General features: G+C 44.5%; 3 protein-coding genes across 4 annotated transcripts; 1 reads left to right on the top strand and 2 right to left on the bottom strand.

The window, feature by feature from the left end:
- Positions 1–5797: 5797 nt before the first annotated feature.
- On the top strand, positions 5798–8321 carry LOC133895461 (alpha-1,3-arabinosyltransferase XAT3-like). Its single transcript, XM_062335794.1, has 5 exons — positions 5798–6274; positions 6372–6476; positions 6558–6689; positions 6764–6865; positions 6977–8321. Exons 1-5 carry the CDS (start codon positions 5962–5964, stop codon positions 8185–8187), a joined length of 1863 nt encoding a protein of 620 aa, XP_062191778.1. The 5' UTR covers positions 5798–5961; the 3' UTR covers positions 8188–8321.
- A 9260-nt stretch (positions 8322–17581) lies between these two features.
- On the bottom strand, positions 17582–21343 carry LOC133895470 (beta-1,2-xylosyltransferease XAX1-like). Of its 2 annotated transcripts, none has more exons than XM_062335812.1 (5): positions 20706–21343; positions 20544–20600; positions 20330–20446; positions 19139–19273; positions 17582–18980 (listed from the first exon to the last, which is right to left on the bottom strand). In XM_062335812.1, exons 1-5 carry the CDS (start codon positions 20905–20907, stop codon positions 17788–17790), a joined length of 1704 nt encoding a protein of 567 aa, XP_062191796.1. In that variant the 5' UTR covers positions 20908–21343; the 3' UTR covers positions 17582–17787. The 2 variants fall into 2 exon arrangements, with proteins under 2 accessions (XP_062191796.1, XP_062191789.1); XM_062335805.1 differs by having other exon boundaries at positions 17582–18983.
- Positions 21344–23157: 1814 nt separating this feature from the next.
- Positions 23158–25811, bottom strand: LOC133895482 (beta-1,2-xylosyltransferase XYXT1-like). The gene is made up of 4 exons (XM_062335823.1): positions 25463–25811; positions 25022–25108; positions 24819–24914; positions 23158–24595 (listed from the first exon to the last, which is right to left on the bottom strand). The coding sequence occupies exons 1-4, from the start codon at positions 25605–25607 to the stop codon at positions 23379–23381; spliced, it is 1545 nt and encodes a 514-aa protein (XP_062191807.1). The 5' UTR covers positions 25608–25811; the 3' UTR covers positions 23158–23378.
- Positions 25812–26518: the final 707 nt, after the last annotated feature.

A 26518-nucleotide genomic window follows, 5' to 3' on the forward strand; every position in this document is an offset into this window, starting at 1 on the left:
GTTGCATCACTATAATTATTCATTCTCTGTTTTTTCCCTAGCACACATACTCCGTACATATAAAAGGTACTGCATCCAAACCTGTTTATAGCGTATATGCAGCCGTATCACGCTCATTACCCCTCCGAGCTGAAGGCGTAGGATGCATGAACTCAAACGTCTTTGTCATTGATCGTTTGGTGGCATAGCTAGATCAAAGGCGGCTTAACAATTAACAATTTTTTTTGAACGATTAATAATTAACAACTTGCCTGATCGTGGAGGCAAATCCAAATGTACCAAAATTTGGAATGTTCTTGCTGGTGGGGGAACTTGTTCGTTGTGCTTGTGATCTTTTTGTTGCGTATAACTAACGTGCGTGCATGATCACAATGTTTGTATTGCTATCTTCTGTTTGACTACAAACAACCCGTTGACCTCACCAAGGCACCTTCCTATACATCCACTATCCCTTCACAGAGGCGAAGCTCTCATCAGGGTGCACCACTCAACATACTCTAAATAGGACATAGACTTATATATATATATATATCTCAAAAATGGGTATGCTACTGTCGTCTATTGGATAGGTGACACCCCATCCAACGGGTGATACTTTGACATGGCAGACCAGTGTGGTTGTCTATTGACCTAGTGTTCATCCAACGAGCGACACCTTGATGTTGCCCAATCAGAGAGCGTCAGCAAGATGTTGCTCGTTGGATGGACAACACCTTGTTATTGCCCTACCAACGGATGACATCTTGCTAAATTAGGGTTTTGGCCCAATGTCGCTTTGGTTTGTGCCAAAATAAACATCATCCATCTACCGCCATTCTTTGTAATCGATGTATCCATTACCATTCGATTTTTTTGAGATATTTTTTGATACACAGAATTCACAACACGGTGATTTTAATCGGAGTAGCGACATATACAATAGCATGTACGATACACGATCATTCTAACATATCCATGTACTGCTTCTAAATCTAACATGCCCTCAAGAATGTAAACAACATGATTACAACATCTAGTCTAATGCATGCAACGTGGGTGCTTTCACTTTCTCGCCGCTTTCGGTCCTGCCTCACGCGCCTGACGTGCCCTCTCGTGTTTCCTCTCCCTCTCCACCTTGCGGGCCTCTACCATCATGCAATTATACCCATCCCTTATCTTTTGCTGCTCCTCCTAAATACGTTTGTGCATAGCCTCTATCCTCTCGCTAGCTTCCATTTCATAAAAGCGTCTCTAAGTGGCCCAGTGCTAAGTGTGTAGAAGAAACACATATACTTATGACTGCTCAGTATTTAGTTAATATAAGAAGTCACATAGTGATGGTGGAGACTACAATGAAGAATAAAATATTCAATGGTACATCTAAGTTGTATTTGGAATAGTTTAGTTAGAAGTGTTTAGGGTTTAAGGTTTATATGTGGTAGAACTCGGAAGATTTAATCACCCTATAAAATTTTGTTGGGCCATGGTGCCTGTGCATCAGGGTGTGTCCATTGGGATTCGCCCCTGTCTTCATGGACATGCATGATTCAACATTGTGTTCTCTCTTAATCTTAAGCCACTCACCAACAATGGCGCGAAACGGAAACATGGAATTATGTACACTCTAAAAAATTACCTTCCTTCTGGACGCTTAAGAGAGATGATTGTAGAATTCTCTTTTCTCCCTTCTACTCAATATCAAAATCAAGTGTAGATGTGTATGCATAAAAGTATTTGCCACATATAATAATGCCACATGTACCATTAGCACTAACAGTGTTCATGCATAATATTGGCAGTTAAGGAACCTCCTCAGTGACTAATGTTTAAGCGGCGCTTGTGCCATGGCAATTAGAAGCTACTGACGTGATGTCTTTTGCCGAAGAGATGCACTAGTTCACATGCACTGCACTATTACATAATCTTTTTTCACTGTTAGCTTTAAAACCTCCTTTACTGCCGATTTTGGAGCCAACAATAGGTAACAGACAGTGATAGTTGGTTCCGTGGACCGATAATGATGCCCTAGATATCACTGTCGGCTGATGGATTTGGCTGGCAGTGATGCCTAAGTATCACTACCAGCTGATGATTTCATCCTGCAGTGATTCCTAAGGCATCACTGCCGGCTGAAAGCTTTAGCCGACAGTGTTGTGCCCCCCCCCTTCTACTCCGGTCCTGTCCTCCCTCTCTCTCCTCAATCTCTCCGTCTCTCTCCCACTCAATACATGCATACAATGAGACATATGTAATGTAAATCAATAATAAAGACACATTCAGTAATACATAGTAATTCATGTCACATATATATACATAATTATTTTCACAGGTCACCTCATGAAAAGTCGATCGAGTTGAGCTAGTCCAGTGTCCCTCTACCTCTTCTGTGATGAGGACCGCGTCTCCGTGCGAACGGCTGATAGCGTCTGTACGTGCGGGGACGCGGAGGGGGGTGCGATGGTGGTGGAGCGGAGGACCCGGTTACGCCTGATCAACCATAGTGTCGCCTAAGCTCCAGTCTCGTCGGCATGTCAAAGACATCGAAGTCCGACTCTTGCACGCTAGTACGGTTTGAGCATTCGACCTCCTCCGTAGAGCACTGACGGGCCACCCTCTTGTCCTCCTTCTCCTGGGTACGCTTACAGGAGACTACTTATTGCTCATCCGTAGCGCACAACTGACGGGTCAGCCTCTCACCCTCCTCCTCTTGGGCGCACTGATGGGCCACTGCTTCTTACTCCTCTTTCTCATCATCGTTGGAAGGCCATTTTGTCGAAGAGTCATCCGATGTACCAACTCCAAAATATATTTTCATTAATACATAGTAAGTCATGTCCTATATTAATATATACTAATAAATGTCCTTCATTAAAATAGTGTCATTTGACGATGGTAAGCCGTCTAATCCTATGATAGACTTACTCTTTGTCGCATACTCTGTACTAGAATGTACGGTGTAATCTAAAGGCTTGTCACTGGTCGACGGCACAATCGGTTCATGAAACTCGCCATTTGGGTTAATAACATGTTCCATGAAGAACCCGACGATCTGTTCTTGAAAGGTATTTATTTCTACAGATTGTAACTCTTTTGTCCGTAGTTTGGAGCGCTGTGTTTGAAGAATCGAAAGAATTAGTCCTTGAACACGTGAAGAAATTGAAAAGAAGGTATCGATATGTTATTTCATACCTCAAGATCATTGAACCTAACAGTGTCTCCGTCCGGGCTGAATCCGTACATGAAGGTTAGAACATAAAACACGCAAAGATTCTTGTCAGGTGGCTGCCTCGTACACTTCAAGAGGAAATGGTTCGTCAGTGGAACGAATTGAACCTTTTTATTCAGTAGAAAATAAAAGATATGAATATTTTGTGCGTACTGAAAAGTCAATTTTTTACATTATACTCCTTCCTGAATGGACAGTGAATAATAGTCTTTTTACGGTATCTTGTATACACCCTGTACGTGAATATAAATACCAATTCAATTTAGATGTAATCATCGAGATGATGAAATGATCGAGTTTACTTGTTTAGCATGTCATGAGGTTTTGGTAAGTCATCTGAGCTCTTTTTTGTGAGTCTAAGACAATGATCTTACTCAAGTATGGATGGATGACCAGAAGGATTCAATGAAAATTGTAGAAATATTATGTCACCATAGCAAATTAGTACTAGAATCGAACAAATTTACATTAAACCAAATTTGCAAAACAATAACCACTGTCGGTAACTATTTGCATAACTAACATTTATCATTGAATGAACGTGCACTATTTTTCAAATTACAGTATAAAAAAGTTAAATTAAGAAATTCTATATATGTACATATCATCTGTTCAGTAGGCGAGTACAATATGTCACCCGCTGAACGAGCGACATGAAGGTCTTGCACATTCAGCAGGCGAGAACTTGATCTCGCTCGCTAAACGTGCGAGATCTTTCTCTCTCCGGTTATTTAATTCGTTTACCGTCGGGATCCACAAGATCTTACCCGTTCAAGGGGCGATGTTTTGTTCTCGCCCGTCGAACGGACGACGGTAGGTTAAACCTATGATTTTTTAAAACTATTCTTAAAAATATTAAAGAAATAAAATATATAAAAAAAATTCACAGCATGCCAGAAAATCGGGAATGAATGGCTCCTCATGCGGAGTAGACGACTTGGGCTCCGGCCCGACGGCCCGAGACGACTCCCCATGAATCTCCCGAGTGTCCAGGAGCAGGCCTTTGGGCGATGGGCATCCCCGTCAACCCATGACTATAGGCTCGAATCTGAAAGGAAAAAGTCCGATTTGAGCGCATTGTTCATCTAAACTACCGAGAGGAAATCTTGATGAGGCAACGCTCGAGAATTTCTTGGCTAGCGGAGGGTGACTCTAATACAAAAAATTTCCACCAGCAAGCTAACAAGAGAGCAGCCAAGAATAGAATAACCCGTCTGCAGCGCGAGGATGGGTCGGATTGTGAAAATACTGATGAACTCAAGACTATGTGTTGAGATTTTTATCAGAACTTGTACAGCTCCCAAGATTTCTCAAATGGATGTAGTTCTGGATCATGTACCGAGGAGGATAACTCATGCTACGAATCAATTTCTTGATGCCTCGAAAAGGAGGTTAAAGCTGCACTTTTTCAGACGTTCCCCACCAAAGCTCCAGGTCCGTCAGTATGGATTTCCGGCTCACTTTTTTCAGAGAAACTAGGATGTTTTTGGCATGGATCTCACGAGAGCAATACTAAGAGTTCTCAATGGAGATGACTGGCCGACGGTTATTAATGGGACGTTCATTGTTATTATTCCAAAGGTAACTAGGCCAACTTGGTCAGTTTCGCCCAATTAACCTGTGCAATATGATCTACAAGATCATTTTGAAAGTACTACATCATCTTTGTGGAGCAATCGGCATTTGTTCCTGGAATGATCATTTCAGGCAACATCGTGACAAGGTATGAAGTTTGCACTATATACGAACAAATCGATCAAAAAAGAATATTTGATCTCCGTGAACCTAGTCCCGGCCCCGAAAGGTATATCGGGGCAAAAACTCGTCCTATCTCTGGACCAGTTGGATCTCCGAATTCTAGTGGTGCCTCCGGCCCTCGACAAGCAGCGGACTCGGGGCCCCATGAAGTCCCGCGGGGAAAACTCTATCCTCGCCCTGACTGGACCTCGGGGCACTGCCCCGTGACCCTACGAGGGAAAAACTCGCCCCGTTCCTACCTTGTTCGGGGTGGATCCCAGCTGATCCCTGCCACCACGAGGAAAATTACTATCTTTAGTTCCGGTCCTATCACTAACCATGTTCCCCTTAGGACACATCTACACATGAATAAACAACTAATTTCGTGCATAAGTTTTTTCAAATTTAACTCACATTAATCCATACAACACCACTCACACTAGTGTATTGCATATATAAAAAATCATAAATGTTTCTATACTACCATGAGCCTATCCAATCAACCTATCCTATGCCATAATACTGGACTACTTTTCTTTTGCCAATTTAATAAAAAAAAACCAATTTTTATGATTTTACAATCCACCATGGAGTTACTTGGTCTATAGGTTTGCGATTAAAACGTGCATGTCCGGATGTTACTTGGTAACCTTCTCTATTTCTTTTTCTCAGATCTGGACATGTTGGGAGCTTCTTCGGATGTCTATTTTGACATTTTGTAATCTTCTCATTGGGCTTTGGAGTTGACGTCGTTTCTTTTTCTCAGATATGGACCTACGTTGGAGGCTAATTCGGATGTCTATTTTGCATTCGTCGTTGTCTATTTTGACACGTAGAGGTCGCAGGCACACAGAGGCCACCCCCTAGGTCTAAGTGTAGCCTAATTCTATTGCGCCTCTGCCAGCCTGCTCATGACTATTAGTCCTTCGATCAACGTAGTCCAATTCAACCAGGTTGGCAATGTTAGGTTGGTACTGTAAAGGTAAAAGAGAGGCTTCAGCTGCACACCTACTCTGCTCATGCGCGCATGGAACAGGGCACATGCAGAGCAAGAATATTATAGCAAGAAAGTAAGAGCCAGTTCTTCGATCGGATGCCACTGGCTAGTCCCGACTTTTGCATTGGCCGGAGCTAGCTTAAGCTCGGAGCTTCCTGAGACAAGAAACCAGCTAGAAGGTTGGTCGATCGGCGCCATGAAGGGTGGGAGAAGGCTGCCGCTGCCGCGGCTGGAGTCAAAGCGCAGGCTGTTGTCCTTCGTCGTCGGCGGCTTCCTCTTCTTCCTCGTCTTCCTCCTCTCCTCCCGCCACGACGCCGCCGTCTTACTCGACACCCGTCAGTACTACTCTTCTACTACTTCCCCGGCCCCTCATGGCTTGCTCACATTCAGTCCGTTGCATGCTTGCTCACATTGATTCGATCTTCTGCTTAGACTCGTCGGGTCAACTTGAGCTTTCAAGTCGAGATGGCATCCTACCGCAGCAGGGAGAGAGCCACGGCCACCTGCAGCAGAGTGCCGAGCAGACAGTCGCGGAGGGTACGTAGCTAATGGTGCTAACCAATCCCTGTTTTGTTTCTGACTTGCGAGACTCCCTCTTCGTCTGCTTTTTTTTTTCAGGGGTTAGCTACGCGGTGAGAGTAGAGGAGAGGAACGACGTCGAGAGAGAAGCAGAGCTGGAGGAGGGAGAGCGTGACAGCAACGCCGCCGCCGCCGCCGCAACATCTATTTCCGACGACCAAGCAGCAGCAGGTACGTATTCCACAAGTGAAACGACGCCATTCCACAAGTGCAAGAATGCAAATTTGAGTTGCAAATCCTAACAGGCGCCGCGGAGGCGGTCCGGGACAACTCCGTGCACGTCACTGCCGCCGCGATAGCCGAGCAACACGCCGCGGATACGACGTCTCCTCAGCACGAACATCCAGGTGTCTAACTAAACAAGCCATCGTGTCATGCATGGAGAATGCCAAAAAAATATACAATTTCTGACCCCAATCCCAATGCACATTAATAACATGTATCGTGATGGTTTGTAGTATCTTCTCCGGGGGACATCACGAGGCGTCCAGATTATGTAAACCAGCAGCGGCAGCCGCTGTGCGACTTCTCCGACTTCCGCGCCGACGTCTGCGACTTCTCCGGCGACATCCGCATGGACGCCAGCGCGTCGGAGTTCATCGTCGTCGACCCGGCTGGTGGCACGAACGGGACGACGTACAAGGTCCGGCCGTACCCGCGAAAGGGCGACGAGACGTGCATGGGCCGCGTCACCGAGATCACCGTGCGGACGACGGCGGACGCGGAGGCCGCGCCGCTGTGCACGAGGACGCACACCGCGCCGGCTGTCGTGTTCTCGATCAGCGGGTACACGGGAAACCTCTTCCACGATTTCACCGACGTGATCGTGCCGCTGTACAACACCGTGCAGCGCTACCGCGGCGACGTGCAGCTCGTCGTGACCAACGTGGGCTCGTGGTGGCTCGCCAAATACGACGCGCTCCTCCGCGAGTTGTCGTGCCACGCGCCGCTCGACTTCGCCAAGGCTGCCGCCGCCGGCGAGGTGCACTGCTTCCGCCACGCCGTGGTCAACCTGCGCGCGCACCGGGAGCTGATCATCGAGCGGGAGCGCAGTCTGGACGGGCTCGCGATGCCGGACTTCACGCGGTTCCTCCGGCGCGCTCTCTCGCTGCCCCGGGACGCGCCCACGAGCCCCGGCGACGGCACAGGCAGGAAGCCTCGCCTACTCATCATCTCCCGCCGCCGCACCCGGCAGCTCTTGAATATTGATGCCGTGGTCTGCGCGGCTGAGGAGGTCGGCTTCGAGGCCATCGTGAACGAGTTGGATCTGGCCGACGACATCGCGCAGGTGGGGCGGCTGATCAACTCGTTTGACGCGCTGGTGGGCGTGCACGGCGCGGGGCTGACCAACATGATGTTCCTGCCGCCGGGCGCGACGGTGGTGCAGATTGTGCCGTGGGGCGGCCTGCAGTGGATAGCGCGGATGGACTTCGGAGAGCCGGCGGAGGCGATGGGGCTCAGGTACATCCAGTACGAGATTGCCGTCCGCGAGAGCACGCTCAAGGATAAGTATCCCAGAGATCACGAGATCTTCATCAACCCGACGGCGCTGCACAAGAACGGCTTCAAATTTATGAGGCAGACGTTCTTGAACGGCCAGGACATCACCGTCGACGTGGACCGCTTCAGAGCGGTGCTGCTCCAGGCGCTCAAGAACCTCGCGCGTTAGATAGCTGTTGCGTGCCTTGCTAGTTACATGCATGCGTGCACGTAGAACTACCTGGTATATATATACTAGTAACATGTATGTATTCACATTTGTAATTGGAACTTTGTAATGTTATTGAGGTACACTTCACATAATCTTTGTTCATTTCGTGCAAACTTTTCCAAAAAGGAAATACGGGGAGGGAAAAAGATTCCAAAAATGGAAAGGTGAGGAGCGATCGGGGTGGTTCGCGCGTTGTGCTGCGAGCGCGCACGTGAATTAAGTGTGTCCAGGATCAAGATGCCCAAGAGAAAGGATTAATTGAGTTCTAAAACTTTTCTAGCCCTAATAACCTTAACGCCACCAATTATTGAGTTCTAAAACTATTGCAAGAGAAAATAACAACCTTCGCCTAAATAAGTACAAATTTCTAGGTGAAAGACGTGCAAGCTCAATAAAACACTATCCCTATTTTAACAAAGCAACCCTAGTAAAATAAAATGCAAGAATATAAATACGAAAAATAAATGCTAGAATTAAATTGCTTAAAGTAAAGAGAAGTGATGAGGAGACTTGATTTTTTTTCAAGTATCGAGGAGTTGATGCTCCTTCCTAGTCCTCATTGGTGCACCCGCGCAAGGGTATAACTTCCTCTTGATCCCGCGCAAGAGACAAAGTGCTCTCTAGTGGTAGTTCTTCTCCACTTCGGATTAGTGAACTTCAAATCGGCACATGATCACCTTCAGGCTTCAATAATCACTTCACCACAAAGCTTCTCAAGACCAAACGTCACCAATATATCTAGGTGACATCGATCACTAAGAGTAATAAGCTAAGAACCTCACTTGACCTAATCTCAACCAAAGAGACTATTGCATGCACACTAGCTAATCTCCTAGTACTAATGATATCTTTAATATTGCAATTAAGGAGCTTGAAAATCACTCAAGTGCTTCTTCTTTCTTGTGGCTCTCCAAGTTTGTCACTGAGCTCAACCACCAGCCAAGGGAAATAAAAAAAGAACCAGATGGGGGTGTATTTGTAGCCCAAAGGCAAAAACTAGCCATTACTTAACCATTTACAAAAATTGCACTCACTCGAAGTTCTGGTGAGGCCAACTTCTTATCACCGAAACATCTGGTAAGATCAACTCTAAAGATAGTCATTAATGGTGAGCAGAAGACCCAACTTCCATGGCCAAAATTCAATATGTCACCTTCCTTCGATGAGATGCTTCCGTTTCACCCATTGGAATTTCTGGTGAGTAGACCGATTTGAACTTCACAAAATTGACCCCTCCTAGAAACATACTCTATTGTGAGCTTTTGGTGCTCTCTAGATCTTCCGGTGAGTAGAGACCTTGAATCTTCACTAAAAATGACCCTACTGTAAACCTTCTCTGGTGCAAGCTTCTAGTGAGTATGGCCTCTTTGCTATCATTCCAGTGAAAGTTTCTGGTGTACACACCTTATCTTTCGGTGAGTACCGACTTTCTGCATTCTCTAGATAACAATCCAGTGCAAGCTTCCAGTGTAGACACCTTAGCTTCTGGAGTAGATGTGAGCCACACCCAGATGGTGTCGGGCTATGAAGGAGTGTTGTCTGATTAGCGTGGGAAGAGTCTGGTGCTGATAATGTGTTGCAGTATAGAACAGAATCGACGGTGGACAATAGAATAGAGAATGAACTCTTGTTAATACTTTAATTGCACTCAATGTTAATTTATACAAAATGAATGGACAAGTTCATGTCCCTTTGGGAAAGCATCCCTCCCCAATAGGTGTCCCTTTAAGAGGCATCCCTCTCCGGTGGGTGTTTAATTGATCATTAACATTTATATCATAACACATCACAACTATCTCTCAGTCAAGCTACTATTCTTAACCCCCTTAATAGTACAACCAAAGGAAAAAAAACAAAGTCATATACTACTCTAAGTATCTCCCAACACCAAATGCCACTTAGAACTAGATAGACCTTAATCTTCATGCATATCATTTGAACTATCAACATGAAAATCAATATAGGGGTCAAGAATACCTAAACATTATCACCGTGATCTAACTTCCAATAATTTCTACGAAACACACATTAGTCACAATGATCGTATTGTAATTAATCACTAAAACTTGAATTAGGAGACTAGATGCTTACACCTCGCCCATTTGCCATCATCCTTCTTCTAAAACACTAAAATAAACATATTGGTGAAATACAGTATTTTTTGCATTTTGAAATCAAAATTTCAATTGTGAGATGATGCTTACATGTTCAAAGTTCCATTTTACTCAAGTTTAAATTCGTTTGAAATTTCATGATAGGTTGGATAGAATAAAACATTCGGTTATTCGTAGACCGGTCCTTAATATAATAGTATTTGTTTCAATTCCTAACAACATCTTGTCTTTTACCAAACAAGCATGGCCACGTGGGAAAACCATTATACTACTCTCTATTAGATTGCTCCCTGTGTTATCTAACAATTGTCATTCTGCGATTAAATTCCAAAACTTTTTTACCAGGCATATAAAAAAATTATTAGATTTTTTCATAATGGCACTAGTTGGTAATTGATAAACATATATATAGACACTTTACTTTATTTTTGATTAATTTGGTAATTTTTAGGCCTTGAGAGCGAATTAGTAATATAATAGATTTTCAATATGCCATATTTTATTACCTTTTATTAACATAAGTTTAGAACAATATATATTGTTCAAACATCAAAGGTGCTTATTGGTATTTTAGAACCAACATATTAGTATTTTGAAACATATTTGCAAATGTCCCTTTCACCTAAATTTGAACTAGATTTATGGATTAGGGTTAGGGATTTGAGGATTTAGGGTGTGAGGGTGGGGGTGGGGTGGTGATTACCTTGCTCCGATGGGTTTAGAGGGATGGCTAGGGGAGGTCGGTCGGACCCGTTGTGGTGACGGGAGGGGGGCAGGGGGATAATGAGGTGGCAGGGACGCGCACCAACGTGGTGGTAGAGGGCCACTGGTGGGCGGTGAAGGTCAGTGGGGGTGACAAGTTTGCAATGGTTAGTGGTGCGTGTAGGTTTATGACAATGGATCTGGTAGCGGTGGAGGCGGGGGATAACTTGAACAGGTCGTCGATGCTTGGGAAGAGGAGGTGTGAGGGAGGTCATGAGGAGATGTGACTGTCGGGTGGCCACATTGTAGCCAGAGATGATGCTAGAGAGGCGGGTGGTGGCGGGTTAGGAGCAGGTGGCGGTGCGAGTTCAGGTCCTTTGGGAAAGAGAGTGAGGACAGAAGGGGTGATAGAGTTAAAAGAAGAGATTAGTCCATTTTTGGCCCCTCAACTATAGCCGTTGTTCTATTTTCATCCCTCAACTTCAAAACTAGAAAAATTATGTCCTCAATCTATCAAAATTATTTACAACTCATCCCTGGGCACCCTGTATGATTGTTTTACACATGTGGTCGGGCTGACTAGGTGCTGACTCATCACTCGTTTAATACGCCTCCCCCTCCCCCTTTCACCCCTTAGTCTTTCCCCACCACCTACCGCTGCTGCTCTCCTGTCGCCCCTGCTCAACCGCCATGGCAACCTCAATGAGCTCTAGATTGGTGCGCTCAACGGCGAGTGCTGACGAAGGGGGTGGTGAGTTCTCCTCCCCGATCTCGTATAGAGAGGGGCCATTTGACTACTTACCGGTGGTCTACTACGAGCTATGAGTGTGGTGCTAAGGCCGCACAATGGATATCTTGGAGCGACGACAATCTAACAAGGAGGTACTTAAAATGTGCTCGAGCTCGGGTAAGTTCGGTTCCTTTGATTTTTGGTTCGACTCATTCCCTTCTCTCTGTGGATTTGGTCTGATTTAATGTAGTATTCGTGTGCAAACAAGATTGGAGGTTGCAAGTTGTGGAGATGGTATGATGGTAGGACATCTGAATTTCTCAGACAAGTGTTGGTTGATATGCAAGATGTGATCAGATCCTTGAGGAAGATAGACCAAGAATTTAGAGTCGTTGACAATGCTGCAAATGTAGAGATCCAAGAGTTGAAATTGAGGAGTGAAGAAGAGGTTGATGCTCTTGTAAGGTGCCTAAGCTTGAAGAATGAATGTGATGCTAAAAATGTTGCTAGGATTAAGAAACTAGAGAAACAGAGAAAATGCTGATATATGTTGTTGTTGCTTGTGTAGTGATGGTTGTAAGACATTTCAGTTTGTAATCCCTGAGACATGTAATCAGTGAGCAAGGAATGAATGTATGCATAATTACCATTTTCTTCAATTTGCAGTCTGTTACCAATGCAAGAATTAGTGCTTTTGCATGCTTATATTGGTACTTAATTTCTATGTGTGAGCAATGAAAGGAATACATATTTTTGCACAACAAGCTGGCAGTATTGCACATAAGTAGACCATAGTTTGGCTATTACATTAGCAATATTAAAACCAAGTTTTAAAGAGAACCACCTAGTATAATTAAGAGTACAATAAAGCCACAGTTTGGCACACAATCATACTAGAACTCCATGGTCTGGCACATACATTGCACATATTAGCAGATGCATCACTTAGTATTAGAAAACTTCAAAGGCTTTGGAGGGGTCTTGGTATGCTTGCTTGGCCTAATTTCTAGGGTTTGATGCATGATCTCTGTGCCTGAACTTGAGCAGAAGTAGAACCAGATGTGACACTGATGTTGGCTTTAGAACAAGCTGTTTTTCCCATAGTCACCTCTAGGTTAATGGCAGCATTCCCTTCTTCATGTGTGCTCACCTTCGCCCTCGCAGTAGTGTTGATAATCCTCTCATTTATTATGCCAGGCTATACAAATTCATAGGTAAAAAGTTAAACTACAATATACAGACATGATAATGTAGAAAGAGTCAAACTTGTATAATAGTGCTAACATTCTGTAAAGTGTTGCCAGTACCATCCGAGTACAATATCTCCAACCCAGTGCATCTCTTCTTCCTCTATTCAAATGAATTGTTGTCAGAGTCATTCCTCACCCTCTTGCTCAATTTAGTTGAGCTTTATTGTAAACTGGTTACAGGAACCTACAATGAATTATCACAAGTAAATAGCTTTAATCAATAGCATTATTTTCAAGAACAAACCATTGGGTCATTTCTCAGTCACTGTCACTTTGTTTGTCACATCACCCTTAGCATCACCATCAAAGCCGGCATCAAATACCAATTTCCTCCACATATATATCAACCACCCCACCATCAGTTATGCAATCATCCATTGTCTAACATTCCTTGTCATCACTAAGCATCCTCAATCCATTAAAAAAGTCTGCTTGCCTGAGAACAACCAGTGCATCTTCACCATGTCTAATCCCTTACAGTGGTCTTCAAGGTTTCCACGGATCTCTGGTAGTGACATTTTATCTCTATCCATATATGACATGCCCTCGGAACCACCATAATACACAACTCTCTTTCCATCATTATAAAACTCTCCATTGTAGTAAAATCTAACTACAATCTTGTCTAAGAAATCCATTTATCACACCTCACCAGCCCCTACATGCATACTGGCAAGTTCACAAGATCAAAACATGTACTAAATCGACTACTCCACACTACAAGTATACAAATCGAGGAATTGGTCTTCTACAAAGTATACTACTGCAACTAGAAAATCGACTCATCAAACACCAATTACATAGAAAAAGAACTAACATTCCAATCTCGATCCGCGTGGGTCAATGTCAATTTGCTCGCGTCACGGTCGTCTTCCTCCCATGCTCCACCATGAACGCGGATGAGTAGGATGAGACCAGGGCAACATGGCGGCAGATTTTGGGTTCGGTGAGGGGCGGCGCTAGGGTTTTCGATGGGAGAGCGGCGACAGATTTGGGGCAGGCAGCAGGGAAAGACTGAGGGTGAGAGAGAGGGGGAGGGGAGACGTATTAAACGGGTGCTGAGTCAATGCCTAGTTAGCCCAACTATATGTGTAAACTAGTCGTTCAGAGTGTCTAAAGACAAGTTGTAAACGATTTTAATAGATCGAGAACATAATATTACTGGTTTTGAAGTTGAGAACAAATATCGAACGAATGCCATAGTTGAAGGACAAAAATTGACTATTTCTTAAAAGAATGTGTTGGTCTGAGCGGTTGGATCCACATCCAACGGTCCAAATATTTGACCGAGAGATAAGCAAGTTCTCATATGCCTTATACGGAGACGGTCCCACGCCTCGGGCCTAGACAGGCCCGTTGACGGTGATATTCTTTCTTTCTTGTACGGGGAAGACCTCACAGTGACACAGCACTATCCACCGGTATTGTTTACCTTCACGTGAAAGATCCAAAATTCCAAATCGTCCTTTAATTGTGCTTAGGGAACAGAGTCACCCAATTAACTGGGCCAACTCGCTCCATTTCTGATTGTTTAGCGGCTCGAGGAATCCACACAGGTCGACGTGCTAGGCATTTTACATGGATAACAATAATCATTGGGTACAATTCATGTTCTAGGATATAGGATAGGTGGTAAGAGTATCTTTTCTATTTACTTACTCTAATTACATTTCTATATTATTTAATGTATTATGTGAGGATACAAATAAAGAGAATAATTTACCTTCATTAACTAATCAAAAGTTTATGGCACTATCCGTTCGGACTCCAACTTAAAAAAAAATACAATATGAGACATGATAAATAAATAGTTATATGATATTATTCGTATCCGACTTCGACTAAAAGATACAAGATAGAACAAAAGATAAATGATATGCGTCCGTATCCGATCTGAGTACAACTCTAACAGTAATGCATATAGGAGCATCTTGAAAACATTTTCGATGTAATAAGTCGAATTTGAAACTGCTTCTTTGTGTTTATGAACAACTATCCGGACTCAAAATTAACTTTCACAAAAGTGAACTTTTCTGTTACGGTAATGCTAAGGAATATGAATACCAATATGCACAATTATTTGGGTGCGATGTTGGTACTTTGCCATTCAAATACCTAGGCATACCTATGATCCATCGCAAATTACGAAACAGTGATTGAAAAAGGGTGGAAGAGTGTTTTGAGAAAAAAACTGAGCAGCTAGAAAGGAAAGCTTATGTCTGCAAGGGGCAGATTGGTGCTCATCAACTTTGTATTAAGCAGCCTCCCAGTGTTCATGACGTCTTTCTTCGAAATTTCCCAAGGTGTTGTGAAGAGACTCGATTATATAAGATCGATGTTCTTCTAGCAAAGGGATAATCATAAAAAGAAATATAGACTTTCTAGATGTGATATTCTCTGTTAACCCCATGATCAAGGAGGATTAAGCATTACTAGTCTAAGATTAAAAAACATTTGCCTCCTTAGTAAGTGGCTATTTAAATTACTAAATGAGGATGGGGTCTGGCAATGTCTACTAAGGAATACTTGGTACAAAAGCACTCACCCAAGTCGAAGGAAACGTAGGAGATGCGTATTTTTGGTCTGGGTTAATGAAAATTAAGGGGGATTTTCTTAAATGGGGTTCATTCCACATACACGATGGAACTCAAACAAAATTCTGGAAAGACACGTGGTTAGGAACAAAGCCTCTTTGTGATCAATTCTCCTCTCTTTACAATATAGTAAGGAGAAAGCAAGACACGGTAGCGGAGGTAATGAGATCAATACCGCTAAATATTTCTTTCCGTAGACCAATTGTTGGCGACAGATTAATTGCCTGGCAGAGGTTAGTATCTAAGTTAATACATGTTGACTTAACAAATGAAGCAGATAAGTTTCGATGGGGCATACATGCCAATAGCCAATTTTCCGTTCAGTCCATGTATTGCAGATTGATCCATTGACCCTTCTACTCCGTGTCACGTATGCTTTGGAAGCTTAAACTCCCACTCAAAATAAAGATATTTTTATGGTACTTATCAAAAGGTGTAATTTTGACCAAAGATAATCTGGTCAAAAGAAACTGAAATGGGAACCTCAAATGCAGCTTTTGCAATCTCAATGAGAGTATTGATCATATTTTCTTTAAGTGTCACTTTGTTAAGACAATCTGACAAATTATACAGATCGTCTTAGGGATTCCTATGCCTACGAATATAAACCATATTATAGGTGGTTGGATAAGTGACATAGGAGTTAAAAAAAAGAAAATAATTTTGGTTGGGGTAGCCGCTCTATTTTGGGTGATTTGGCTCTGCCGCAATGATTTGGTTTTTAAGAAAACAGAAACAACATCTTTTTTGCAGGTACTATTCAAGGGCACCTATTGGTTCAGATTTTGGAGATTGCTACAAAAGAAGGAAATAAAGTAAGATATCAAACTGGTGTGCCAGAATTTGGAGGTGGTGGCTATGGAGCTTTTTACCGAGAAGGGCTGGCAGTTTAATCATAGATTATGTGCCAGATAAAGTCATGTAATCTTTTTATAATTTATTCCTAATTTTACTTCTCTATCAGTTTTATGTTAAGATGATGTAATAATTCAACTAGGGCTATATACATTCTAGGATGCAAAAGGTCAGAACTTTTCTTTTTTTCTAAAAAAAATGTAATAAGTCGTTACTATGAAAACCCTCCGTTCCGAACGGGCTAGATACATCACCACCAGGGCCATTGTGCTACCAGCTTTTGCTTCTTTACTAGTAAGAGCATTGTTATAGTTTACCATTTTTCTTACTGCTCAGAATCAGAAGGTTCATTAGATTGAAATTACTTGAGATGGTGGCTCATAAATAAATCCGATGGTTTAAATGCGTGGTTGGAACATGGTTGTATGTTGAGCATTTCCTTTACTTGACCCTGCTGTTTGCGCTCTCTTCCGCCGCTCTATCCACCTAATGGTATAAAAAGGGAACCGTTCGAGGCCCAGACTGAAATGAAGGAAATTCATATGAACTTTCGCGTTCCAAACGGGAGTTAAGAGCTAGTTGTCTCATGCCTAATGCCATGTTCGCTACTGCCTCAAAAAATGGGGGAAACTGGAAGAAGAACGAAAGGAAGGACATCATTGTTAATCGGCACTGAGTCAACTCCAAATGATTTGGCCCCTGGTGAGCCAAGCCACCCTCTGTTTGCTATCCTACTATCTTCACACTTGCACCTTTTCCCTTTTCTAAATTTCTACAATTTTCGGCGTGATGTTGTGATACTGGCTAAAAGTAAATAGTGACCACTTTAACATCACATTTTTTGTTTTTCTGAAACAAGTAAATCATTTTTTTCTGTTCGGTGCGAGACACGGTATAGCATCAACCTTGTGATTTCTATGACTAGCTAGGAATATAAGCTGAACTAACTCTATTAGCACCAACTTTGGTACATTTCGCATGACATAATGTGCATACTGAACAACCAACTAGGAGGCCAATATATATGCCCAGGGTCAGTTTCTCCTAGAACTTTTGGTACCCATCACCTGCTTTGCTGAACAATCTCATGACTTCAGTAACCAATCAGTAACATAAGTACACATTTCCTCTTGTGGCAACCAGACAAAGTTTTGCTGATTCGCGGTGCTGTATTACCTTTCGTTAGCACGATACAAGGTTACAGCTATATGAATTTTTATGTCAGAAAAAAGAATCAAGTAACAAAGAATGGGCTATATATGCCTATATGCATGGTACAAGAAAGAATGAAAAACTGTCACCTTTCTCTCAAACTAAACCTGAAGAAGGTCCAGGGCTTGCAAAAGTGTAGGCTTGAATCTCCTGAGATTGAGCCTCACATCCTGTGTCATGATAATGCCTGCCAATGCATTCCATCCTTGGCCATGGATTGCCATGGGGTCCTTGAACACGATGTGGTCTCCTGGGTACCTCTGAGCCAGACTGCTCTCTTCCTCTGAAATGTAGTACTCCAGGTACTTCAGGTTCATGCCGCGTGCCGGCTCCCCGTAGAAGTTGGTGGCCATCCAGTCCATCCTCCCCCATGGGACTATCTGGATCACCACCGCCTGCACCGGGAGGAAGACCTGGTTGGTGAGGCCGGCGCCATGAACTGCAAGAAGCACGTCGCATGAGTTCACCATCATTGCAAACTTCTTCAGGTTGCCACCAGCCTCGGAGACGATCACGTCAAAGCCTAGCGCCCTTGATATGGCTGCCACTTGACGAAGGTTCTGGAGCTTCCTTGTGCCTCGCCTTGATATGATCAGCATTCTTGGTTTCTTGCCAGGCTGCTCACCAAGGACCAATGGCTTGTCCCTTCTGAGACCATACGAGTGGCGCAAGAATCTCGTGAAGTCAAGCATTGAGTATCCCTTGGGGTTTCTCGTGGGATGAGGGCGAAGGATGAGATCTCTGTCTCTCACCAGGCCAAGAGTTACATGCTGAAAGCAGTGGACATCCTTGTTTGAGTCAAAATCAATTATGTCGTAACGTGATAGCCTCCGTAGCATCGGCTTGTATTTCTGAATCCACCACTGCTTGTAGTTAGTAATGAAGAATTTTACCCGCCCTTTGAACTGAAAGGAAGTTAAGTAGAGTGGGATCAGCACATCTGAAACATCATGGAAGAAGTTTCCAGTGTAGCCACCAATCGAGAAGATAATTGCCGGGACACTATGACTGATGCTGCATTTTGGAGCATCTTTTTCACTTGCAGCTGCTTTGATGACCACTTGTCTTACAAGATGCAGTAAGGAATCATCCTGGCGAGCATAAGGCCTAATCCCTCGCCCCTCCTTGCCTTGTTGCATTGGCATAGTAAGAGCAACTGATGAGCTTTCTGGAGCAACTCTAACATCACCAGACATTTTGCAAACGATTGGTCTTGCATAAGGGAAGCCCTCATCATTACTCTTATCATCACAAGTGATCTTACTCTTAGGCTTTGAAACTTCAATCTCTGCAACTGCTGGAAAAGAAACACATGAAAACTAGAACACTCATTCATGCTTGAAATTTAGCACAGTTGTACTATATTGCTAGGTTTTACGGGGAAGCAATAACTAATTTGATACTTCTCTACAAGTCATCCATAAATCATCTGCGTTGTGGTTGTCGGCTCACCTGATTGTCCCGGTTTCCTGAAAGAAGTTTTGGGAGGGGAATCAGACTTTGAAGAGGATGTAGTCTGTTCCTCAATTACTGATTTATTCACCAAATTTGTTCTATTCTTGGTAGTGTTGCTATTAACTTCAGTATCTGCAGAATATATTTGGATTGTGAACAATGATCGGAAGTAGAATGACAGAATTCAACTAAATAAAAAAATTTAAACACTCCCTCGCAAGAATGCATGCATCGACTGCCCTTTATTGACATCGTAGTCAACATTTGAAAGTATAGAAGATTATTAAAAAAAAAAGCTAATGAACAACATTTATAATTGTCATTGAAGATACACATGTTGAGAGTTCTTCCTGAATGTTTTTTTTTCTAAATTTCTAAGTACTAAGTAGTTCATTTTTGCAATTCAAGAAAATGTAAGGGGTGCTTGGATGAGTGGGACTGCCTTACGAATTTTTAGTTTAGTTCAAATCTATACTAAATCTTAAGGATATGAGTCCAAATGCCCTTATACAAACTGATCCAAAGTGGTTCATTTGCATGATCGTTGTCGAATATGTTCTGGCATGTTTTCATATTCTAAGCTCAGTGTCCCGGATAACAAAATGGTGCCCTCATGGTATAGTAAAGCCCACTAGATTAGTTTCTCACTAGTCCAATGTTTTTTAAGAAAGAAATATTAGAACACAAAGAACAAGAATCATCACCTAGAACAAGAAGGCAAACACAAAATTAAAATTTACTTGGCTTCTTTTCAAATCAATTTCTTCAACTTTCAAGCTTATTTTTGTGAGGTGACACATATTGTTTTACTATCCTTCCAATATAAACAAGCATTGGCTGGCAATGACAAACACAAGGTCCTTGCAAGTTTCAAGCACATCTCAAAACAATGCCCTCGAACCACAGAATTCTTTAACGACCCTATGTCATAGTATTATCAGCTAATGCATAATTAAGGGCCATAGCCATAGTGCCATACCAATTATAGAACAGCAAGGGGGGGGGGCAGTGAGAAGATCAGAAGATCCCAAACCTAGACATGCACAATACAGTACTTCCCTAGCACTGTCCATCCCTGATGCAATGCAACTAGTGTGGTCCAGGACAATTGATCCCACCGACTAACATGCAATGATCTGGCTGAACAGGGAAAATAGGGAATGGAGAAAGAGAAGTTTCTCTCCTCACCTGATTCTGGTGACCTTCTGAAAGGATCAGCATCAGCTCTGGGAAGAACTGGAGCACTAGGCCCTTGAGGTACATCCATACTGATACTGGCCTGCCAAGAATTTACAGCTCCAACCCCTGCAAGTACAAACAGCTTTGTAAGATCAAAGGAATGCAAAATTGAAGAGGAAAATCAGAGAATTTCAGAACTTCAAGGATTCTTTATCTGCCCCACCTTCAGCATCATCAGAGCTAACAAGGCTCCCTTGTACCAGATAAACTCCATTGCCAGCTACAAACACAAATAACTCAAGAAAAATTAGTCCTAGAACTCAAGAAGAAGCACCTTTTCCATTGTATAATTGTAGGCTGGTTTGATGGATGATCTCTGACTTACACGAGACCCGTGACGACAGCACGGAGAGGAGCCTGGCCACGCAGATGCAGACCACCAGGGCAAGGAAGCAGGCCGCGAGCTGCCTGTGCCCGGGCTCCACCCTGCTCGGGTTCTTGGCCGTGGCCTTCGCGCTGTCCCTCGGCTTCCTCCCCCTCGCGGCGGCGGCCTTTCTGCTCGTGCCGTGCTGCACCAGGAAGGCCATGCCTCAGCAGCTGCGAAGCGGTGCGGTGCCGGTAAGGTGGCGTGAGGGTGAGGACTGACTGACTGACTGAGGAGGAGCAGAGCGGAGCGGAGCGGCGCTGTGTGGCATGGCATTGCTACATGTGTGGGCCGTGCACAGTGGAGCGGGGGGCAGCAGGGTAGAAAGGACAGCGGCCATTATTGTGAGCTGCGTCAGTTCATTCATTCAGTTAAGGTGGGTTCAGGTACTTAAATTACAAACGGTGGTAAGGATTAATCTCTGTTCTGGGTTATTTCTAGGTGTCTCCTTTCTTGTTCGGATAAGGTGTATATATACTGGATCAATGGATGAACAAATGATGCCAGTGAGCGCCATGGATCGACCTTAACCAGCAAATGGATTGTTTGGTAGCTTTTGGCTTAGGAACGTTGAATTGGTCATCTTGTTAGTGTCAGGCTGTCAGAGGGAGGTCTAAAACTTGTTTGATAGATCTATCAGATCAGTTTTCAAAGAGCTCTATTTTCAATTTATATAGTAATTTTGTAAAAGTAATTCTCCGAAATAAACTAGATAGGAAGAAAAAAAAAATCAGCTCCCTCACATTTACTTTTCTCACAGAATCATTATCTTCATATAATTTACCTTAAAATATTACTAAAAAATTACTTTCAATCACGTAATCACTTTCTTATAAATTTACTTTCCAAATAATTTAAATAAAAAAATTCTACCAAACATGGTATAGAGCTGCCACCAACTACACTTGTGCTGCGGCCGCCCATGTGGCGGTTGGAATGGGCAGCATGGCTAGGCAGGCCTACGATCTTCTCCTCAGTTTCTTCTCCCCTCGCAGACCTGAAGGCAGTCCCCCCTGCACTTGGACATTGGTGTATGGATCAATTCGGGCTCGTGAACTGGATGGAAGGAAATCTGGACGGATCTAAGCGCATGTGAGTTGCTAATTCTGTACGGTGGATGAGAAGGAAAGTCCAAAGGCATGTGTCAACCTTCCTCCTCGCGCGTTCAGAGTCAGACCATCCATGGGGCTAAGCCAGTTGGTATTAACAATTAGGCAGGCATCCATTTCGTGAATTCATCTCCTCCGCGTGTATCTGCCAACAACTCCGTTGCGTTGATAGACGCTGCTTGTGATCTTTTCTTTTTCTTTTCATTTTATCGCAACGATTTTCCCACGTCAAAGTTATATCCTTGTGTTCTCATTTCTATCTTCTCTGATTTTGGCCGTGAATTTCAGACTTTGGCTGCCGGTGCTTAAGAGCGTGTTTTGGATCCTCTGGCAAAGCTGATCTCATCTTGCCGAGCGAGGATACGAAGAAAACTAAACGTTTAGATGAATGGCTAGCTTATCTTGGGGCTTGCGTTGGCAAGGTTTTTCCTTGCGGCTGCGAGAGAGCCCCTGGCAAAAATTCGCTCGCCTAACGTAGCAACACGTCCTAAATTTGAAAGGAACTGACTTGTGTGCGTGCACGAAGCAACATTCTGAAATCCAACGTACCACAGTATCGTCTTGTCGAAATGCTTCTTGCATTAATACTTTACGGACGGAATGTGCGCCTCACTTGGACTCGTCGATTATTCGCAGTCGGCGAAGCCAGCATATATGCCCTCCATTGTTGCCATTTGCATCGTTGTCATGTGCCTGGTAAACTGGTGGTGGGTTGGTGGTTGCTTGCTTGCACGTATCTGCTGCATCGCTAGCTTGCATGGCATCGTGTTCACATCACCTGAGGGCAAGTATATCGGTGCTTAATAGGCCACCTCATGTAATCTTTTAACAATTTAAGAGACAATCTCTATAGTAGATTGTCTTGTATTAATTTTATAATATTTTAATTTGTGCATGTAGCAAATGAATGTTGTAAGCTGAATAGCAAGGACAACTCGTATAATGAGAGTTTCGCAAAATAATGATATTTTCTCTCACCTCCCCTCTCTCTACTTTACTTAAAACCTTATATGGCATTGTTTGAAACGACCGCACGAGCAAGCTTAGTATTATTTTCATTCTGTAAAAGCTTTTTCAGGAAAAGAAGAGTTCTTTCAGAATTCAACGTTCGGCAGACAAGCTGTCCCAACCTTCTTTCGGAAAATAAAAGAGAGATCAGTGCCGGTGCACAATTTCCACCTGTTCAGATAGGAACACACAGATGCGATTGTGCATAGTCAATTCATCTCCCATGTGCTTCTCTCTTTCCCCACTAGAAAGATAGACTCTCGTATGCTTTTCCAATCAATCGAACAAAGAAGACGAAGAAACTTGTAAACCTTTGATTAACCTTTTCCTTTAAAAGAACACCCAAAAATGGGAAAAGAATTGAGAAATTGATGCAGAAAAGAAGAAACTAGTAGCTAATCAAGTGAAAATAAACTGTACGTGCATCCGTCCATATGCATACGTGTGGTGTGAATGTGTGCGTGAGTACTTGGACCGGTTGATGACTGATGTCCTGCGGCAGCTGCATGCTCTCGGGTTACTCCCTGAGGAGTTGCATGGCCTTGCGGAGCACGGTCTCGAATCGCACGAGGTCGAGCCTGATGTCCTGCGTGCCGAGGTAGTACTCGGCCACCTTGGGCCACCCCTGGCGGTGCACGGACTCCGGGTCCTTCACCGCCGGGTGGTCGCGCCCCAGCGTGTCCACCAGCGTGCTCTCCTCCACGCCGGCGGAGTAGGCGATGTACTTGAGCCGCATGTCCACAGCGGGCACGCCGAAGTCCACCTCCCCGATGTGCTCCATCTTGCCGTACGGCACCACCTGGATGAACACCGCCCCCGTCGGCAGGAACACCGAGTTGGTCAGACCCGCGCCGTGCACGCCCATCAGCACGTCGGCCGCGTTCACCTCCTTGGCGAACTCGCCCACGTCCACGTTGAACGGCGGGTCGCCGATCACCACCTCGAACCCCACACGCTCCGCCAGCGCTACCACGTCGTCCACGTTCATCAGCTTCCGCGGGTGCCGCCGCGAGATGATCATCATCCGAGGCTTCGCCTTCTCGTTTTCCTCGCCGTCGGCGCCTGTGAGCTTCACCGGCGCCGCGCGCGGGAGGGAGAAGGTCTCGCGGAGGAACTTGGTGAACTCCGGCATGGAGTGACCGACGGGCTCGCGCGCCGGGTCGATGCTGAACTCCTTGTGGATGCGGATCCCCACCACCGCGCCCGGGAAGCACCGCACCCGGTCGTCCTTGTCCATGTCCACGATCTCGTACCGGGACAGCCGCCCCAGAATGGTCCGGTACTTGCCAACGTACCACGGCTGGATGTTCTCTACGACGAGCTGCACCTCGCCTTTGAACCGCACCGCCTGGAGATACAGCGGGATCATGATGTCGCTGAAGTCGTGCCAGTAGTTGCCCGTGAGCCCGCCCATGGCGAACACCAGCGCCGGGACGGGCGACCGGACGTCGCACGCCGGCGCGTCGGCCGCCGTGGCCAGCTCCCGCACCGTGACCTCCTTGAAGCCGGCCATGTGCTTCCGGGAGTAGGGCAGGATGCGCCACTCCTGCGGGTTCGGGTTGCCGCCGCTCTCGATGGACGGCACGATGAGGACGGATTTCTCGGAGCCGTGGATGCGCACGTCGCCGTCGATGTCGCAGACGTCGGAGGCCCACGGCCCTTGGATGTCGCACGCCGGCTTCTTTGCCGGAGCCTTCTCCTCTGCGCCGCCATCACCGCCGACACTACTAGCATCTGCATGGTCACATGAACGTGCATCATTAGTGCAACTTTTGGTCAGGTTTGGAAGCTTTCTGACAACGCACAATCCGCATCAAACATGTCTCTGGGCGACCACTTTTGGTTCTAAAAAGTTGCACTGACAACGAGTTTGAGACCGTTCGGAACGGAAAGCAGACCAACAAAAATTGTGTACTTCTCTCTGTGAGAAGAGAAGGGAATATGGATTGGCAAGTACCACTGGTTGGCTTCTGGTCCTCCTCTGTTTCCGTGTGAGGCTCTTCAATGGGTGGGGGCTTCTCCTGTGCTTGATGCTCTGCCTTGGGAGGCTCCTCTGCTTGGCAAGAGAACCAGAGATGAAAATCATGTTGAATTTTGTTGAATTAAAGTAAAGGGGTTCATCGGTAAGAGGAAAATGATTAGGATCACAGATTGATTTACCTATGACGGGGGGCTGTTCCCTCTTCTCTTCCACGGCCGGGGTGGTCGGCGATGGGTGCGCGTGCCCCGGCGATGACCTCCGGATAGCTGAGAACATGCTGGATTTTCATCAGTTTGAACATGGAAAGTTTGGAACAGAAAAATAAGAACTTGGATTCGACTTCACAAGGTGAATTGACGCGCTGGTTATGTATTACGCAACCGATATTTACAAACATGCTTAGAATTCTGAAGAAAGTTGTTTCGAAAAAAGAATCTGAACAAAGAAATTCTGCAAGTTTTGATTTACTCTTTGATCAGAACTGCAAAGTTCTTGAAGAATCAACAGGAAAACAAAATTTTCAGAAAGGAATTCTGAATTATGCTTCCTGCCACGTCAAAAACATTTGAAAACCATCTCAGGGGAAAAAAAGGATCAATCAAGTATGAACCAGAACTCACCGTTCGGTGCCGAGATCGCGAACTGCTCGGAGACGGTGAAGTACGTGAGGAGCACCAGGAAGAAGCCGAGCAAGAACCCCACGCCAAGGTACTTCTGACCTGCACCCTTCAAGCTCTTCATGAGCTTCGCTGGATCGCCTCCCATCTTGTCCTCCTCCTGCTCGTGAATTCCTTTCCTTTCCCCTTTGCAGCTCGTCTCTTCCGCGTGATAAATATGTGCCCACGTATGCAGGTATCCCCGGCTGAGACACCAACTACCCTGCCATGGGAGAACCTTTCAAGAACTCTTCAATGGACCAGTTCTTGATGACGCTTGATGTCCTTTATGGCTGCCCTGAGGGGAGGACCAAGCCAAATACCAACTCTCCCTCCTGATGGCTACGTTTATAAATTATACTTACAAGTAGAATAACCACAACTATTAATCAATAGTTAGCACAAAGCTTCCGAATTTAACTTATTATATTGGAATATACCCGGTTTTGACTAGTTTGGGAGCAGTTTGGTCCAAGGATTTTAAAATTTTGTGTTAGTTGTCTGCCTATGATTGGTAGAGCATGGTGTAGGAGAGAAAAATAGGTAATATGTAAGGCACGATTGATCGATCATGGTGTGAGGTGGTTGATCCAACTGGTCAAATGTGCGGAACATTTGATTAGAATTTGGATGTTTCAGTAGTAGATAACTCATGAACCGTCAGGGTATGTCATCAAGGGCCCACCACCCTGCCTAATTCAGAACCTACAACATGCACATTCTTCCTCCTCTGATTATTTCTTTGGTTTCATCGATACATTCATTTACTCCTATTTGGCTGAGGTAATCTTTTTGTATCCATGCATGCCAGGCCTTAGAAGGAGGTTTGCTGGTGCTTATATATACATGCAGGGGAGTATTTTTTTTTCACTGTAGCCATATACGGTTTATTCTCATCCTATTTTCTTTCCTTTATCCCTCTGGAGAAAGAGCATGCATGCCGCCAAAAATGAGACTTTCTTGTAGTTTTCTTCTCATGGTTCAAGAGTGGTCTCTATTTTCTTCAAAACTGAAATATCG

The sequence above is a fragment of the Phragmites australis genome, chromosome 2 (genome assembly GCF_958298935.1).
Source record: "Phragmites australis chromosome 2, lpPhrAust1.1, whole genome shotgun sequence".
NCBI classification, from domain to species: Eukaryota; Viridiplantae; Streptophyta; class Magnoliopsida; order Poales; family Poaceae; genus Phragmites; species Phragmites australis.